This window comes from Xyrauchen texanus, chromosome 46 (genome assembly GCF_025860055.1).
Source record: "Xyrauchen texanus isolate HMW12.3.18 chromosome 46, RBS_HiC_50CHRs, whole genome shotgun sequence".
Classification (NCBI taxonomy): domain Eukaryota; kingdom Metazoa; phylum Chordata; class Actinopteri; order Cypriniformes; family Catostomidae; genus Xyrauchen; species Xyrauchen texanus.
The window spans coordinates 14,194,678-14,213,398 of record NC_068321.1 but is presented as its reverse complement, the minus strand read 5'-3'; the positions used below and the strand labels follow the sequence as shown (position 1 = coordinate 14,213,398).

At 37.5% G+C, this 18,721-nt stretch overlaps 1 protein-coding gene across 3 annotated transcripts in view; it reads right to left on the bottom strand.

Moving 5' to 3' along the window:
- The window catches only part of LOC127638264 (membrane-associated guanylate kinase, WW and PDZ domain-containing protein 2-like), a 130,388-nt gene that overhangs the window by 56,039 nt on the left and 55,628 nt on the right, over positions 1 to 18,721 (bottom strand). For all 3 annotated transcript variants that reach the window (XM_052119711.1, XM_052119712.1, XM_052119713.1), the window contains exons 3-4: positions 5,470 to 5,589; positions 901 to 1,116 (exon numbers count right to left, since the gene is read on the bottom strand). In XM_052119711.1, the coding sequence (XP_051975671.1) occupies positions 901 to 1,116; positions 5,470 to 5,589 (336 nt within the window). The remainder of the gene's footprint in view (positions 1 to 900; positions 1,117 to 5,469; positions 5,590 to 18,721) is intronic.

Below are 18,721 nucleotides of genomic sequence, written 5' to 3'. Positions count from 1 at the left end.
ACAGGTAACATATAGGCTATGACAAACAAAGCTTAATTTCAATACACTGGCAAAAGTTTCAAATTCGCAAAAGTCTTGTTTTGTTATTTATATACAATGAAAATGTATATAACCTTATCTTCTTTAATAAATTACGATTTATGTAACTTAACACACAGCCTTAAGTAACAGAATAATTTTTATCAATGGCTCAGTATAATTCAAAACCTAATCTTTTCTAGTTATGTAACACATTTTTTTTTTTTAAATGAACAATTTAAGCAACCCAAAAATTAAAATACTGTAAGCATTTTCTGACCCTCATTTTTTTCTAAACCTGTATGACTTTCTTTTTTCAGTGGAACACAAATGGAGATTTTAGGCAGTTGCCTCCGCTTCTGAGACAGTCAATCCGCACATCTTATCATTTGGCTCTTTGTGCATGACACCGCAGATCCTCCGCATGTGGAGGCTCATGCTATTCTCCTCGATCCACACACAACTTACCACGTGCCCCATTGAGAGCGAAAACCACTAATCGCGACCAAGTGGAGGTTACCCCATGTGACTCTACCCTTCCTAGCAACTGGGCCAATTAGGTTGCTTAAGACCTGGCTGGATTCACTCAGCACACCCTGGATTCAAACTTGTGACTCCAGGGGTGGTAGTCAACGTCAATACTCGCTGAGCTACCCAGGCCCACTTCCTTTTGTATTCCTTGAAGAAAGAAATTCATACAGATTTATAACAACATGAGGGTGAATAAATGATAAAAGAAAATAATTTTTTGGGTGAACAATTTTTTTTTAAGTAATCAATCAGACTGTACCCTGAAACATCTTGTATTAGACAAAATGTATAAGTCATATTGACCATGATGAAGACATTCATAAAAGCTATATAACAGTTGTAGGTCACGACCTGGTGTGATGGCGATGCCATTGCCATTGACAACAGGACTCTCATCCTCCTCTTCTTCTGGCGGCTCAATGCTGTCCTTCTCCATGTTACTAACAGACTTGTTCCTCTTCCTTTTTCCCTCTGCACTGGGTCGGGCACCGGGCAATAGTTGGTCTGTCACATTAAACAGCATCTGCGTGGGTTCCGCTGGAGGCTTTGGTGTGCCATATAAGTTATCTATAATCAAGACATATTTCAATGACATAGTTGAAGTTAATTAAGCCGAATGGGTCAGAATATTATAATCAGTACGTAAAAGAGAAATCGGTCACCAAATTCTCCAAAAACCTTAGTAAGAACTATTAGTGTGTAGAGTATATGATCAATCATAGATGTTACTTCCGCATACCCTACTTGAGCATTCAACAAAGTACTTTAAAGTTTTATAGTTTTATAATCAAACTTTCCTTATTTGTGACTTAGTGTTAGGGCTGTGTCGATCCAATCAAATATCGATATATTGCGTTTCTTTTTCTCACGATATTGTATCGAAATTTTAGATACATATATCGATATTTCTATTCAACTATTCATGAATTCACATTATGTCCATGTGGCATGGCGGGAGTGGTCATGTGTCAGTCTGCGGGAGAGAGAGAGCAGTAAGCCTTGTCACCTGGTTCACAATTATCCCTAACATCTGTCTCTCGTTATAGTGATGCAGAGGTGATTTGAGAGCTTTGATTTATTTAAAGACGTTTTCTTTGGTTGTCGACGGTTACCCTCGAGTGTTTTAAAAAAAAAACGAGAATAAAAAGACTGACCTTGAACCTGCTTCGTTGTCTCCTGACTCCTCCATTACCCATGAACTAAGGTCTCATTACAGTCCAGCATTTCAATAAAGAAGAAGCCGGTTGTCTAAATAAGAGCAAACTCTGAAAGCAGTGTTCCTCAGTGCAGTCATAGACGCTTCTACGAGGCGCTAGAGAGACTGAACCAAAGTCCATTTCTCTCGCAGACATGCTGGGACTCTCTAAAAAGGCACGAGGGCTAATCGAGAGCTTTGTTTGAAAAATCATGATGTCGATTCTTAAAATACCAAAATTGATCTTTTATTCGATGCGCTCTACAATGCGCATTGCTTTTATTCTAACTGCATGACAGTTACTTGCATTTGCATCTAAAAATGTCCATCAGGGGTGACCATCGAGACAGTCCCGAAATTGGAAGCTTTGTCCCGCAAGTCATAAGCAGTGTCCCGCATTTAAATTTTGTCTGTATAATTTTTTATCTTTATTATTATTATTTCGGCATAATTTTATTTCATTGTCCTTTAATTACAAAATCACTATAGTTAATAAGAAAACACTGAACATGCACAGCCTTTTTTTCTTGCCAGAGCGGGAAAACACTTGAGAAAAAAAACTGCAACAGAAAAATGGGTCCGGAGCTCCCGAGAACAAAAAGTGTCTTTGTTCGTATAATAAAGAATTGGAGAAAATATATACATGGTTAAAACCAGTTACAGGTGACCCTAAAAAAGGAGAGTGCAGGGTATGCCACCGAAGTTTCACGGACAGCTCTGCAGAAGCAGTTCAGTGCCCCAAACATGACAGCTCTAGTATCTTTGACTTTGAGCATTCCTGTCACCAACGAGTTCATGGAGAGGGTGTTTTCACAGATGACCGCTGCGTGGACAGAGACAAGGAACTGAGCATCTGTGGACCTCATCAAAAGTGAACTCCTTGTGAAAGTGAACACCTACACCTGCCAGGAGTTCTACAGTCATAACGAAAGAGAAGGCCCTACTCGAAGCAGCCAGATCCGACAAAATAATTTAATTCAAGATGCACTAAATCAGTTAAGATCGCATTTAATCTTTCTAGACTTTAATAATGGAATTGATGTGCTTATTTGGAAATGTGCTTTTTAACAATTAGATTATTATTTTCACTTCATTATATTTACATTGAGTAGGACTGAGCTGTTCAAATTTGTTTGTATCATAGACCTTATGCCAAACTGATTGACATTCACAGCACCGTCATTAACATTTAACATCACTGCATCTAATATAAAATCAATATTTATTCACCTAGTACAATAATAGTAAGTTATCTCTCCCTCGTGTCCCGCATTGTCCCGCAAAATCAGGTCTGCTGACCTGCAACAGAGCAATAGCCAGGTGGTCACTCTATCATATGGTCTTTAGCTCACAGATATTTCATCACCGGTTATGGAGGTGTCCTTTAAACTGTTACACCGTTTTTACCCAGTTAATCTTTATTTAAGAAACATGCTCCCTGAAATAGATCTACTTTGCTCCTGTAAAGCTGTAGATTAATCTGCCTCTCATCTTTTTTGGGAATGTGTCCACGCTGTAGTATTTTGGAGACTTTTTTTTATATATATATTATTTAAATACTCTTTGTACCTCCAACAACTCCAAAGCATTGAAAACCATTGCACTATGTAATGAATATAATGTATTGGCATTATTGTAAAATATATCTGTTGTATTGTGTGCTATGTATACCCCTGGATTGTTTCTAAAAAAAAAAAGAACAATATCTGACGCAGGTGTTCATTGATAGTTCTTAAACAAGCCCTCATAATAAATCTCCAACTGATTGACAAATTCATTTGTGAAATGGATTGCTGTGAACTGTATGCCAATGATTGACTTATGATCAATAATATGGTAAAAACAATACATTGTATTCTAAAGCCACTTTTTGTATCAATGATGAACTCTTCTGCTGCAAGAATGTAATGCATTATCTGAATATTTTTTATTATATATATATATATATATATATATATAATTTTTAATATTTAAAGATAACTATGTATAATTATTTCATCATTATGTATTTAATTATTGTTATATGAGGGGCTTTTTCAGCAAATATTTGTATATGCGATTAATCACGATTAATTAATCTGGACACCATTTAATTAATTCGATTAAAAAATGTAATCAATTGACAGCCCTAATTCTAACCACACATCAGCAAGGATGCTGTAACACCATTCAACCAAAACACTGACAAAGTCCCTGATGCTTCTTAAAGAGACAGTACCATTTTAGCACTTGTCCAACATATCAATGTAAATACTTGTAAATTGTACAAATTAGGCTTGTAAACAACACAAATTTAACAATATATGAAATATAATACTGTATATGAAATTTAAATTCATAAAATTGTTTGATGGAATACATGGAGTTTGCATATTTTAAAAAAGCTAAAATGTGATTACAATGATAAAGAATTAATGATAAAATATATTTTTTAAAACAAATATTTCCATAATTTACTTCTAACAAAGTCAGAAGCTCCCCTGTATAATTAATAACAGCATTAGCAGATAGATAATTTATTTCATACTGTATGTAAATACAAAACTGACATTATAACTGTAATATACCCAAATTAATTTGAATGTGATATTCATGATATATCTAATCGTGATTTATGTATCATGGCATATTGTGATATATTGAATCGTTACATATGTATCGCAATACGTATCGTATTATGAGGTGGCAGGTGTTAACCAGCCTTACTTGGTGTCACATTAAATCTCAGTCAAAACAATCTTTCACAGCTACTTGGCATGCAAAACTGTGAAGTCTGACTTTCAATAACTTTGCTTGAGTTATTTTTTTCTGTGTGTGATCCTTGCTGTTATAGCCCCGTCGCTCATCTGCAAACCCAATCGTTTTATTCGAGATTGAAAAGAAATCGTGTGTATCCAGGGAAATCTGTTTAATGATTAAAAACTGAGCACGGGTGTGTGAGTATGGCACAGGCTTTCTGAATTCATTTGCAGGTCTGTGGGGACAAGAACACAGGAGGGTGAAGTTCATAGCGCTTCATTTAAATGACAGTGACCCAAAATCAAAGACTGGGAGTGGACTAAATTTAGCTGAAGTGTATAATTCTTTTCTATGTTAAAATACTTTCCGCTGTTATATAAAATGCGCATATTGACGGTCTCAGATGCAGAGGCAACTGATATTCGTCCTCTGCCACCCAGATTGAGGCGAGTCACTACGCCACCACGAGGACTTAGAGCGCATTGGGAATCGGGCATTCCAAAAAGGGGAGAAAATCCCCTAAAAATTTAAACTTCTCTGCATTTTTTGTGTGAATATGTTTAATTGAGACAGAAAGAACACCCGTGACACCAACATTAAAGGACCGATTTTCTAAAAGAATGACTATTAAGGGGTGAGTTTCATCTCACATGCATTGTTCTCAATGTGTCTGCCACTGACGCTATTCTGATGCTTTTCCTCACAGATTCATTGGTACTGTAGGTTTTTCTTATGCTCATGAAGAGAAAAGAAACCTGCGCCTGCCACTGAAAGTAGTCCACACACCTCAGTGTCAGCTCTCAGGGGACATACACTGCACCATTTCTTAATATCTTTGCACAATGTCAAAGACAGATTGGCTCCTTCCTGCAATAACGTCAAGCAAATTTATGAAAATTCATATTTCAGCCCAGTATGATATAACCATTATTTGAAAAGGTTATAATTTTTAAGATGTAGGAGATTTAACAGTGAATTTCACTTACCTTCATAGGTTCCACTTTCTAACAAGGCCCCACTTTTCTCTAATTCCATAAACCGCTCAATGCTCACAAAGTTGTAGTCCACACCTGGGACTTCCCCCTCTTTGGGCTGTCTCGTTGTGCCTGGAGATAAAAAAAAAATATCTGTCAGAATATTTATGTAATACAGAGCCCCTTAGAAGACAAGGCAGGAATTTCTAAAATAGATTTGCTTTTGCCCTCACACTAAGTTTTACGTTCCCTCACAATAGTTTTGTGTGTTCCCTTAAAATAGTTTTGTGAGCAAAAGTTATTGTGTTTTGCATGATTTGTCCTCGCCACCTGGATTGAGGCGAGTCATTATGCCACCATGAGGACCTAGAGCGCATTGGGAACTGGGCATGCCAAATTGGGGAGAAAAGGGCGAGAAAGCACTTAGGGATTTGCAAGCCAAATGCTTAGCAACTGTATCATAATCCAATCCCTGAAGCTCTCAACCAAATAGTCCCTGATTTCACAAGACTCTTATTTTAAACACAGTTTTGAAAATCAGGGTTTGGGCTATGAACTTCAGAGTCCATTCTTTACTGTATACTAATGGAAACTCCCAAAACAAATGAACAGTTCAAGTTCAAGGAACTGGGAACTGGAGTGGTGGTGTAGTGGTCTAAAGCACATAACCAGGGGCGTCGGACTGGGGGGGTAAAGGGTACCGAGTACCCAGGGCCCGAGGCAGGGGGGGCCCCTTAGAAGTCAGTTTTCTATACATACATATTTGGTACGGGGGCCCAGCAAGATGGTTTGTACCCAGGGCCCAAAATTTGGTGCTACGCCCCTGCACATAACTGGTAAACTGGTAATCAGAAAGTCGCTGGTTCGATCCCCACAGCCACCACCATTGTGTCCTTGAGCAAGGCACTTAACTCCAGGTTGCTCTGGGGGATTGTCCCTGTAATAAGTGCACTGTAAGTCGCTTTGGATAAAAGCGTCTGCCAAATGCATAAATGTAAATGTAGTTCAAATAGAAGTTTATTATTTAACAGCAAGGTTCATTCATCAGATACGAGTCATTTATGACTACAAAATATAAATGTGGCTAACATTTAAGATTAGTCTATTTTTATTTTAATGTAACATTCTTATTAATTCTACAGATTTAAATGACAGTTTAAAATAAATCAGATGAGTAATTAATAATGAGATTTGATTTAATCTAATAGTGTGACACAGATGTAACATATGGGGTCATCAGATTACGCTAATGATCTTAATCAATAAGAAAAGTCAGTAACCAAGGAGACTGAAATGATTATAAAATGCTCCTGAGAGAGCTGGAAATATTCCGTTGTATAAACGATATTCTGAATTAAGTTGTTTCACTATCAAGTTTATACAGAATCATCATAAATATCAGATATCAGAAGAAACTACTGTATTTTGAGGTGGTATACTTCCATGTAATATTAACAAACAATAATGTCTTTAGCTAAAGAAGACTTTTGTAAAAATTTTGTACCACAACTATTTTGTTAACTGGTTTTCATTTAAAAACTTACCTGTCCTTTTTAATTGATTTATGAGATTTGTGTGCCTTTATTGAAAAGGACTACAGAGGGTCACAGGAAAGTATTGTGCGAGAGAGGGGAAATGGGCCACACTTGAACCGGCATACTTAAAAGAGCATCACAGCTCCATGTCACAAGCTTGTGCTACTTCTTTGCTACAGCTCTAACTGTCTTATTATATCCCAACAAATTGTACAATTGTCCAAATTTATAGTTGCATAGTATCATTGACCCATCATAACCGCAAATAAATACAACATGACACCTGTCACAACTGTTCATTGCCAAATTAGTGGACAAACAGATGACAAACAGTTGTCTTTAAATCACCAACAGAATGATATCAAAAGGACTCAATCTTCCCTCAAAGTTTTGGAATTAAAAACAAAGCAAAACAGGCATCCAAGACATTTAAGAAAACTGTTGCTGCCACCTAGCCAGCAGTTAGCAGTTAATGCGTGCAGCCTCCAGAGACTCAGTTAATCACAAAAGAGCTGAACTGTCAGCTGGGATAAAGAAGCATTTAGCCAATGCATTATCCACATCAGAAGTAACAATGGTCTGATTAGATATCAATCTCTGGCTATTATTGCCATTCAATTGCTAATGGATATGAAAAGCTAATGCTAGCAGATTTAAGTAACTCCTCTAACACAAAGAACACTCCTCTGACAAAATTATTCTTTGGCAAAGAAAGAAACAGTGAAGACCATCATTTCCATAATAACATTTTAAGCCATGAGTCAAATACAAGGAAACGGACAACAAAATAATATACTTTTGGCACAAAAGGGCTACAGGTTATTTTGTTAAAATAAACCTGCAAGGGTACTATTCCTGCAAAAAACACTGCTTAAACCAGCCTAAGGTGATTTGATAGTTTTGATAGCTGCTTTAAGATGGTTTAGTAGGTCTCTCAGCCTGATCAAACTGACATTGAGCTGGTTTAGTTGGACAGCCAGCTGATTGTCCAGCCTGACCAGATGATAAATACCTTTAAATACAGACAAACTCACAATGTTAGGCTGATTTAAGCTTTTTTCACCAGGTAAAAGATTTCCATCCATCCATCCATCGTCAACCGCTTATCCTGTGTACAGGGTCGCGGGGGGCTGGAGCCTATCCCAGCTAACATTGGGCGAAAGGCAGGGGACACCCTGGACAGGTCGCCAGTCCATCGCAGGGCCACACATAGACAAGACATACACTCACACTCACCTCCACATCCACACCTAGGGCAATTTTTTGGAGACACCAATTAACCTAGCCTGCATGTCTTTTGGATGGTGGGAGGAAGCCGGAGTACCCGGAGAGAACCCACGCAGACACGGGGAGAACATGCAAACTCCACACAGAAAGGCCGGGGCAGGTAAAAGATTTATTTTTCATTATTATTTTTATTATTATTATTTGGCCCTTTTTAATCAACAGATATAGTGAGAGGAAACAGGAAACGATTAGTGGAAAAGGGCAGAATGTGTTTGGGAAATGACAAGTTGGACTCAAACTCGTATAGCCCACACAACCACCACCATGCTGGAGCACGTTCTCTACCTGTTAGGACACGTCTCTGACTGAATAAAGTTTTTAAAACCCAAAAGATGAAATTTTTTCTATGATTTATGGCTCCATATTTGTCACGCTTAATAGGACAAGCTTTCAAGCCAGTGTAGATAAAAGCTTTTGCATATATCTGTTTGATTCTCTGGTATACTTAAATACCACTTTTCCACAATCACGTCAGGGAGCTCATTTTCGATTCAGAAGAAAGATATGCATTAACTTGTATCAAGAAATCAAAAGTGGTTGGAGTGTATTTCCAGCTAGTGTGAACTCTTTGAACAAGAGAAGTCCATTTCAATGTTGGGAGCTAAAATCTGATGCTCTGAGAGTGTAAGGTATCGTTGAATTATGAAAGTATGGCATAAAACTCAGATGATCTTATTTTTACTAAAATTGAGAGAGAGAGATTGAGAATGAGGGACAGGAATACATCACGCACAGCTTATGCAATATGCAGACAAGAAAGGCACATTGTGGTTTAGAACATTTAAATATTCAAGGATTCACATCAACATCATTTCTCTAGCACTTTCTAAATGGGCCTAAATTTAGAAAGTGTAAATCCTTTTACAAATTCAATGGCTCCCCTGAGATTATGGACTAATACTGAGAAGCTATTCAGGCATGTTTGAGTTTTTAATCTGTGCAAATAAGCCTTCTTTAAAACGCCAATGTGTGGTTTTATCTTACGGTACCATTGTATTATTTTTATAATACAATAATTAGTTATGCTTGCTCAGGGAGGCATAGTGCACGCCAGACTTGCCGCAATATCAGAATTTTCACACCGGTGCGGTGTTCATGTTCAAACCGACTAACACAGGTAATAACGCTGGTTAGATGATTTTTGAAAGATGGCTTTTCAACAGTTGTGAAGGGCAACATCTCTTTGGCAAAGAACCTACTTCATCCATGCATTCTCTCAAATCATGGGCTACTGGTCAGGTATTTCGTTGTCCAGGCAAATACATCACTTTCTGTGGGTTGTTGCTGGTTTAATGTTGATGTTTTATTACCTTTCATCCCAGGACACAGTTTAGCTGCTTCGGAAGGGTAATGACTTTGAATGTGTGTGAATACATTTGTTTTGTTCCCTCCTAGGGCTAGGTGATATGCAAGAAATATGTTCACGATATTTTAATAAAAAAATACATAAAAAAAATCACAATATCCAATTACATTGTCAGCCCCCTGGCTGAATGATCAGTGAATATTCTTGCTTTAGTGATTTTGCATTGAAAATTAAATTCATTTATTTAAAAAACAGTGTTCAAAAAAAATAATATTAATCATATATAACCACCTTTCCATTTAACGTCAGGCAAGTAGCCGTCTATGACATCAGGTGGAAAATTACTAATAAAATGTTTTATCTAAAAACAATATATAATATTTATAATAATGATAATAATCACTGATATATAAATCATGGATCGAGGTGAATGAGTTTTTGTATTATTTTATTATTTAATCACAGATGTATAGGCTATATATAAAGTGACCCTGCAGAGTTGGGCTCACAAAGAACTGCTCTGTGGAAATAAAGTGAACTGAACTCAAAGCAATTCCTGTGCTGAGATTCTCATAGACGATACTGCTCTTGCAAAAAAATATCAGAAGACTGAAACAAAGAAAGAGTGAGAACCCTTTACATAGGCATGTTCCACGAGACCGCATGCCTCCGAACAAACGGCATGTCAGACATGCGCATAGATGGCTTTTCTGTCATCTGTCCTTAAAATTATAAAAAAGTGTGTTTCTTCAAGCGCGTGTCTGTGTCTTGCATTTCTTGTGTCATTCCGAATCTGAGACGTCTTACAGTTACCAACCATGAACATTACATTCGCTACCTGCAATTAAACGTCTTCTGTCAGTGCCCGTACTTTGCTGCCTCTGTTATTTGATACGTTGGTAAAGAACATCTGGCTTTCAATATGTTATTAAGGTTCATTTATCATGGGTAGCAAACTCTTCATTAGGCAACTATTCTTTATGTATAAAATTTCACAGCAGTGTTGTCCCTTGTACTGAGTAAAACCGGAAACACAGCACACCGTGGCAACCTTAGTGCACGCGGACAATCAGCGTGAACAGTGCTGATGACCAATTTTGCACCACACGCACAGCGCATGAGACTTACTAGCATGTTGAAACCGCAGTATACTTTGGCCTTTAGCATTAGGGATAGGGATGCACCAGTAGCATTTTTTCTTTGCCGATCTGATACCTGAACTCTCAGTATCAGCCGATACTGACCAATATCAGTGTTGTTGTTTTTTCTTAATCATTTAAGAATGTCTATACCTCACTGTTTGGATCTGATCTTGTACTCTTTTTTTTTTTTTATGTAAAAAAAAAAAAAGAAAAAACATCTAACTACAAATTATTTATTTATAAAATAGAGAATACAAAAACAAGTACATAAAAATTGTCTACCCTATTAAGAAATTGTTATTTTTAAATAGTCTACTGCAGCAGCTAAATTAACAGTAATTCCAGTGAAAGTCTTCTGTAGAAAAGATGCCAGTTCTCTTAACACATTTTCACATTTATTTTTTGGGAGTCAAATTAAATAATTTAATATAAAAAAAATATAATAATGATAGTTATGACTTTTTATATTATTATTATTAATAATAATAATAATAATACAATTTTAATATACATAAGTAATGTATTTCAGTCGTAATTTCTTAACTTTAAAACACTTTTATTTTGACTGAAAACTCCAGGAAGACAGTGACCTTAGCTTAGAGTGTCTGGGCTTGTTCACAGTAGTTTAATATGCTTTTCATTCAAAGTCTGGTGAATAGCTCCTCCAATTTTGACCTCAATGCATGTAAGCAAACTGAACAATCAGGCATCTACATCTGAGATGTAGTTCATGTAGAGCGCTCACATATTATTTAATAAAAATTAACCCTAAGTATTACATTTCGCCATGCACTCATCTCACACCACTCGTGTTATGTACATGAATGATACCTCAAATGGTCTTTTTGAATTGTACCAGTAAGCAACCACTAAGAAACCAACAAGAAATCCCTTGCAACCACCTAGCAACACCCTTTAAACACTCTAGCATTGTGGAGCCGAGTTTTGTATGGGAAGGCACCACTTACATTTTCTTAAAAAAAAAATTATATCTAGTTACTGTATACAGTATTTCACACACAATATATCAGTGGTCATTTCATCTCTAAAGTTCAAACCAGGTTTCTTGTTTCTCACATTGGCCACGTTTACAAGCACTTAAGAAAACGGTATATTCCAGGGTTTTTGCAGAAAGCGGCGTACTGAAAAGTCATGTAAACAAGAAAGACGTTTTCCTTACACTGTTTAAGGGATTAAAATATAGCAGTTTAACACACCTGGTTTCTCCCTGAGAACGCAGCTTAATGTGGCCGTGTAAACACATAAGAGGCATTCTAACATGTGTTTGAAGAGTGTGCATGTTTGTGACCGTATACAGACCGTATAACAAACATCATAGGATGGAGCCCTACAACAAGTCAACAAAGCGGAAAGAATTAAACATTTCTGGGAGTATAATGGGAAAAGCACATACACTATAAACTATACCCATTTATACCCACCAATGTAAAATACATAGATGGTCCCTCATGTTCAGTATATGTGCTCGTACATTGGGGGAATCCCAGATTTTTAAGTAAGAGGGAAACCCCACTATTGTGGCACAAATCTGCAACCGTTCATAATAGAAAGTTAAGACAACAAACAGCAACAAAATTAGATTATTTAGGAAATAAAGCAATGTAGAATTAAATAACGAAGTCTTCCTCAGATGCCATGTTTGTTATTTACAAAAGTGTCATGGGGAAATTACATTGCTGTGGAGAAAGCTGCTTACTGACCAAGCCGCATGTTTACAGAAGTAAAGAGTATGCTGCTTATACAGTTCATGTAAATGAGAATGGCACTTTCTCTAAATAAGCCGCTTTCTGTTGTCCATGTAAACGTATTCAATGTTATTGTGAGAATGTGCCATTCTATTTTACACGCACTGCAGTGTTTACCCTAGGATTTATTTCAATAGCGGTGCTGTTGTGCGTGCCTCCACAAGCCTGTAACACCGGACACATATTTACACAAGTCAGTGGAGGAATAGATTAACACAACCTTAGAATCATTATAGATGGGTTATTCATATATTATGGTATATTCATATATCATACATCAATAGTATATTATGGGCAACAATTGCTATGCAAAATGACTTGAATCCAGGATCAACACTGAAAATTCCTCAATGTCATAAATTAAAGTCTCTGCTCTGCTGATGCCAGAGTCCATTAAAAGCTGCTCTGTTGAGTGTCAACCATCTCAGTAACAAAGAGAGTTCTGTGGACGCACCGAGACCTCTCCTCGTACATGTGATAAATCAGGAAAACCCCCACACGTAATAGTCATCACATGACTTGAAGTCTACTCTTCTGAAGAAACCCACGCTCTTGCTGTCTTTGAAAGGATCCCTTTGAACTCTTCCCAAATCCAGGCACAACTCACTTTTCTTGGGTTTTACTAATGCAAATACATTAGTTATGGGCTATAATGCTATCAGAAGACTTCACTGTATTGTTTCTGCACTGCACAACGCAGTCTATTTTTGATAGTAAAATTTGATCTTACACAAATGATTGTAGCTTGAAGTTACCTTTAAAATATGTGTAGTGATTTGTAATCACTTATAACTGACAAATTGATGATTATAATCTTTAATCTTGTTTTATTCATGTCATTTTTACTAAGAATGGTAACCATTCATGATAAAGCACATCATGTTTACTATCGTTAAGATTCTTAAAGCGCTTGTAAAGGGATTTAGACTGGCAAGGAGGAGGCGAGAACCGGCTTGACAATATAAATAATAGTTTAATGAAAAACTTAACCAAAATACACAAACACACACATGATGGTTAGTTGACCGTAAACGATCTCTCTCTTGTCGCACCACCTTCCACAGTCGGCCTTTATCCCTCTCGGAGGATTAATTAGCCTGATAACGGACCGGGTGTGTATAATCACGACCCGGCCCCGCCCTCCGCCCCTTCACAGCACTCCTTACACACTGCTGTTTGTTAGGAAATGAATATTGTTGTTCAAAATGTTTCCTCAATATGTTGTTTTCTGTGTTTCACATTAATTACATGCAATAAAGATTGTAAAAAGAGTACAGCACATGCATGATATGCTCACACTTTTTCAATAAAGGGCTTTCCCACTTCAAAGCCTCTCATTATGTGCAACTGCTTCCCAATGGTGAGCGGCGCATTATGTCATGTTATGAACATACTAAATTGCCCTCTGTCCCGTTACACGGACGCATGGGGAGCTCTTATTGGCATTCCGACTGGGTGCTAAAAAACAATCAAACATGGTTATACGATAAATTTGCGTTTCTGTCTTCCATGGTTCCATCCGAAGAAGCGACAGTGTTACAAGCCGAAATACACAATCTTCTTGCAAAGCACACGATAGATGTTGTTTCATATGAATTAAAAAGCCTGCTGTCCCACTGTGCAAAGTCCTCACGGGCATGACACAGCTGGTGTTTACAACGATCGAGCACGATATGTGGTCTAACCACACAACTGCAACACACACATAATTCCTCATTCTGGAGAAGCATGGCCCATTCTAGATCTGAAAAGCTTGAATGGCATGTTCACAACTTGTCCATTACAAAATGTTAACTCAGAAACAGATCTTATCACACATTCGTCCTCAGGACTGATTTTCGTCAATAGATCTGAAGGACACATACTTCATGTACCAATTGCATGCATTACAGGCAGCTTTTTAGATTTGCGTTTGAGGGAACTGCGTATTAATTTAAAGTCCTTCATTTCAGTCTGTCTCTAGCTCCCCACAAGTTCACAAAATGTATCGATGAGGTGCTCGCTCCATTGAAAATGAACGGTGTACAGTATGTATTGAATTACCTCAGCGATTTGTTATTACTGAGGGAACACAGAGGCTTGCTGCTTTGCCATATGGAAAATCTGGTCTAATGTCAACTGCCGAAAGCACACTTTTCCCCAGCCAGTAAATCTCCTTTTTAGGAGTTCATGTGTGTGTACACCTCATGTACAAGCCCATACAGACTATTTTTTGGTGTCTGTTTCAGTTCAAACTGAAAAAAACATTACCACTGAAGCCATTTCATTTTCATGTGCATCGCAGTAACTCGCCAGCCTTCTACCAAGAGGGTGTTATGCTGGGTCAACAACATTTGACACCTGGAAACAGGCTGCGAAACGGCCGTGACGTGTCAACTGCCTAGAGCTACTGGCTGTCTTTCTAGCTTTTTATTCCGATATTGTGAATCACCACATTCTGATTAGATTGTACAACACAACAGTAGTGGCGTATATATGTCACCATGACATGCTGGCCCATGTATGGCTGGAAAAACACAAGTATGCGCTTCCCCTGGTGTGCCTCCATTTTGTCATCAGCAAAGTCCGAGTGGACGTGCAAACAGTTCTCTTAATTGCACCGAAATGGCCCAATCAGCCATGGTTTCCGGAAATTATAGAGATGTTATACAGCCCGCCATGGGAAATACCGCTGAGGAGGGATCTCTCAGGTGCAAGCCACAATCTGGCATCCCCAGACCAAGCTGTGGAACCTGCATGTATGCCCCTGAACGGAGCGCACTAAACGCACCAGAACTGACACATTCATTCATGAACACCATTTCACAGGCCAATGCACTAAAATGTATGTGTTCACTGATTGGTGTCCTTCACATGGCAAAGACCCAGTAAACTGCCCCATACATTAAATTTTCATATTCCTTCAAGCGTGATTAGATGCACTCCGTCAATGCTCAAAGTTTATGTGGCAACTATATCTGTGCACATGCACCTGAAGCCAGCACCGCTATAGGCAAACATTATTTAATCATAAAGTTCCTTAGAGGATCAAGACAATTAAATCCACCTCAGCTGTCTACAGTCCCGACTTGGGACCTAGCTTTGGTCCTAAATGCGCTCGCAGGGCCCCCCCTCAAGCATTTGGACTCGCGATTGCAAGCAGTTGATTTGCGAATGCTCTCCAGTAAGACTGCACTACTGCTGGCTCTGGCCTCAGTAAAATGGGTCTGTGACTTACATGCACTATCAGTTGACAATTCATGTCTAGAGTTTGGCCCTGGTCTTTCAAAGTCACTGTCAAACCCAGAAAAGGCTATGTACCTAAGGTTTTAACCAAGGCCTTCAGAGCCCAGGTGGTTCACCTTCAAGCCTTCTTTATGGACTTCTTCAAGCATTTGTTATGTCCTGTGCAGGCACTACATGCATACGTTGAGTTCAGACTGTCAGATCAGCTCTCTGTGCTATGGAGGATGCACAAAAGGAATGTCCGTCTCCAAGCAAAGACTTTGTCACTGGATCGTTGATGCGATTTCCCCGGTTATGTGAGTCGCAGGTTAAGATTTGCCCAATTGGTGTTAAGCACACTCAACTAGTGGCATGGCCTCCTCATGGGCATGGATGAACGGTGTATCATTACAAGACATATGTTTTACAGCAGGACGGTCAAAACTCTGTTTAGAGCGCTTGCTATTTCATTTGCCAAACATCTACTTATGCCCCTCCCTTTAAGTTCGGTCTCCCCATAATTTTCCACAACCACCTGTCCATTACAGTTCGTGCCTAAAAAGGCAGGGATCAAATACCATAGCCAATATTACAATACTGGTATTACTGTAGAGAGGTTTAAACTAGGTTGTGTGGAAGGACACACCCTGTATGCGTTGTCACGCAATGTCTCGTTCCCTTCCTCTCAGGAAACCGAGGCAAATATAGTTTCTAAATTGTCAAACATCATTGACATTGACTGCCACGTACAACTAGATCACTCCGCTCACTCCCGTTACAAAATTCATCCATTTAATTTGTACTTATACCTGCATGACATTACAAATATGCGTGAATCATCTTCAAAGATGAAAGAGTCTTCATGGGGGGTTATCTAACTGTTCCGATAATGCCTTTTTACATGTCCAGGGAGATATGATGCACTATGAGTCTATTCAAATAGCTCTGGGCTCTCTAAGCATAAATGCCTGTCTCTTTATATGGACTAAGACCTAAACAGGACACTGAGGAATTTAAGCAGAAACAGTGTAGATTTTCAGATGCATCATGAATATTTATGGATAATTAATCTGCTGGAATTAATGTACAGTTCTCTCCATAAGTATCTGGGGAGCGGGAATTCTTTCTTCTGTTGTGAAAATTGTTTTATTTAAAAATAAATTTACATTTTGAAAACATAATGAAAACATGATGTATTTAATTATATGGTTTAATGGTAATGACAAATATCTCTGTCTATATTACTAATCCGTTAAGAAATCCCTGAGCTTCTTAAAAAAATTTAAATATGTAAAATATTCTATATGATATAGTTTTATGTATATGTAACGTAGCTATATGTAACCAATAGCCATGCAGTCAAGGTGACATCAGTCATAAAGGAAAGTTGTTTCAAAGGCAAGTTATTGTAATTTGATGGAAGATTACAAAGACTTTTTATCTTTTGAATAACATGTATTGGTGAATTGTGTACAATAAGACCAGTAACATGTACTAAGAAAGTAAATAAGGTAAAATTTGATTTCATGTTAACATCCCTTGTCATACAAAAAATAAAGAGAAGCTAAATTAAATGAGCCTGTGGTGGGCACTGATCTGTCCTGACTAATACATCTGTTCACATGATTACCTGAAGATCCCTGATTAAATACATCCATGGGGTAAATCTGATTACAACAAGGCATTGAGACTGGCCTAGTATCTCTCTCTCTCTCTCTCTCTCTCTCTCTCTCTCTCTCTCTCTCAAGCGATTATAGCTGATGTGATTATGAGTAATGATGAGAGAAAATTGAGTCCAGCTATACCTGTTTTCATTTCTCTGCTTGATTACCTTCTTATATCAGATTCATCTTCCATGAAGCCATTCCGATGTGAAAAATATTTTCATGTAAAACTCCTTTAAACTTTCATAATCCAAAATTGACTAGACATTTGCCTTGTGAACTAATTGTCTTAAGGAAGCATTGTATAATATTTATGGCTTCATGTTTCATGACCACGTTTGGTCTCACATAAGTTCTCACATAAATTCTTAGTTACATTCTTAAGAACGTGTTCTTGTGCTAAAAAAAAAAAAAAAAAGAAAAGGTTAGAGTACAGGTTACAGTTTAGTCATGCGGGTGGTTGCTTTTTGGAGCTATCTTCAAAAAACAACACCAATAGTTGCTAAAATGTATATATTTTTTTATTCCTCCATGTTTCTCTGTGGACAAAACCCTTCATATGGTGAATATACTGTATATGCTTAACAAAATGGTCAATATTTACATATAGAGCATTGTAACGAAGCCAAGTCACCATCACTGTTTATGGACTAATTCGCAATTATTAATACGAAGTGTTATAAAAAAAAAAAAAAGACACATATGAACCATAGACATTATTGAATGCATATTTATTAGTGCTCTCAGTCGATTAAAATACTAGGGAAATGCTGATGCTTTACGCCAGCTAAATGCGTAAATAGCGATTATGAAAAATGTATGCATAAAACATTTTACATTTAAATTGCATGCATTAATGCGTTAATTTCAACAGCTCTATTATTTAAATAACCTTTATTGATTGTTGAGTTTATGTTGATTTTGACAGGCATATTTGGTGTGAACAGGCCTTAAGAATTTTTTTGGTCTAAATAAATAAATCGATTTTAAAAACTATGGGCGATTAATTTGGTGTAAGCTTTTTCCAGACGTTACTTATCAGTATCGTTAAAATCCACTATAGGTCGACCTCTAGTGTCGAGGTGCGTGTTTCACTGCTAAAGTTCTTTTAAACATGACACAGCATCTTGAGATACCGAAAAAGCAGATGCACCACAAAAATCAAAGACATCTGTCTAGCACATGTGTATATGGAAAAACAATTAAAACAACAGCGCGGACGGACATATGATGCATACTTGCTTTAAAAAAATAGCTACACAGAGCAAAACAGAATAGAACAAAATGTAGGGGTCTTGAGATGCATTTGTAAAAGTTTGACTGTAGGTCTTAAAAATGCAATACTCATGGCGAGAAGCTA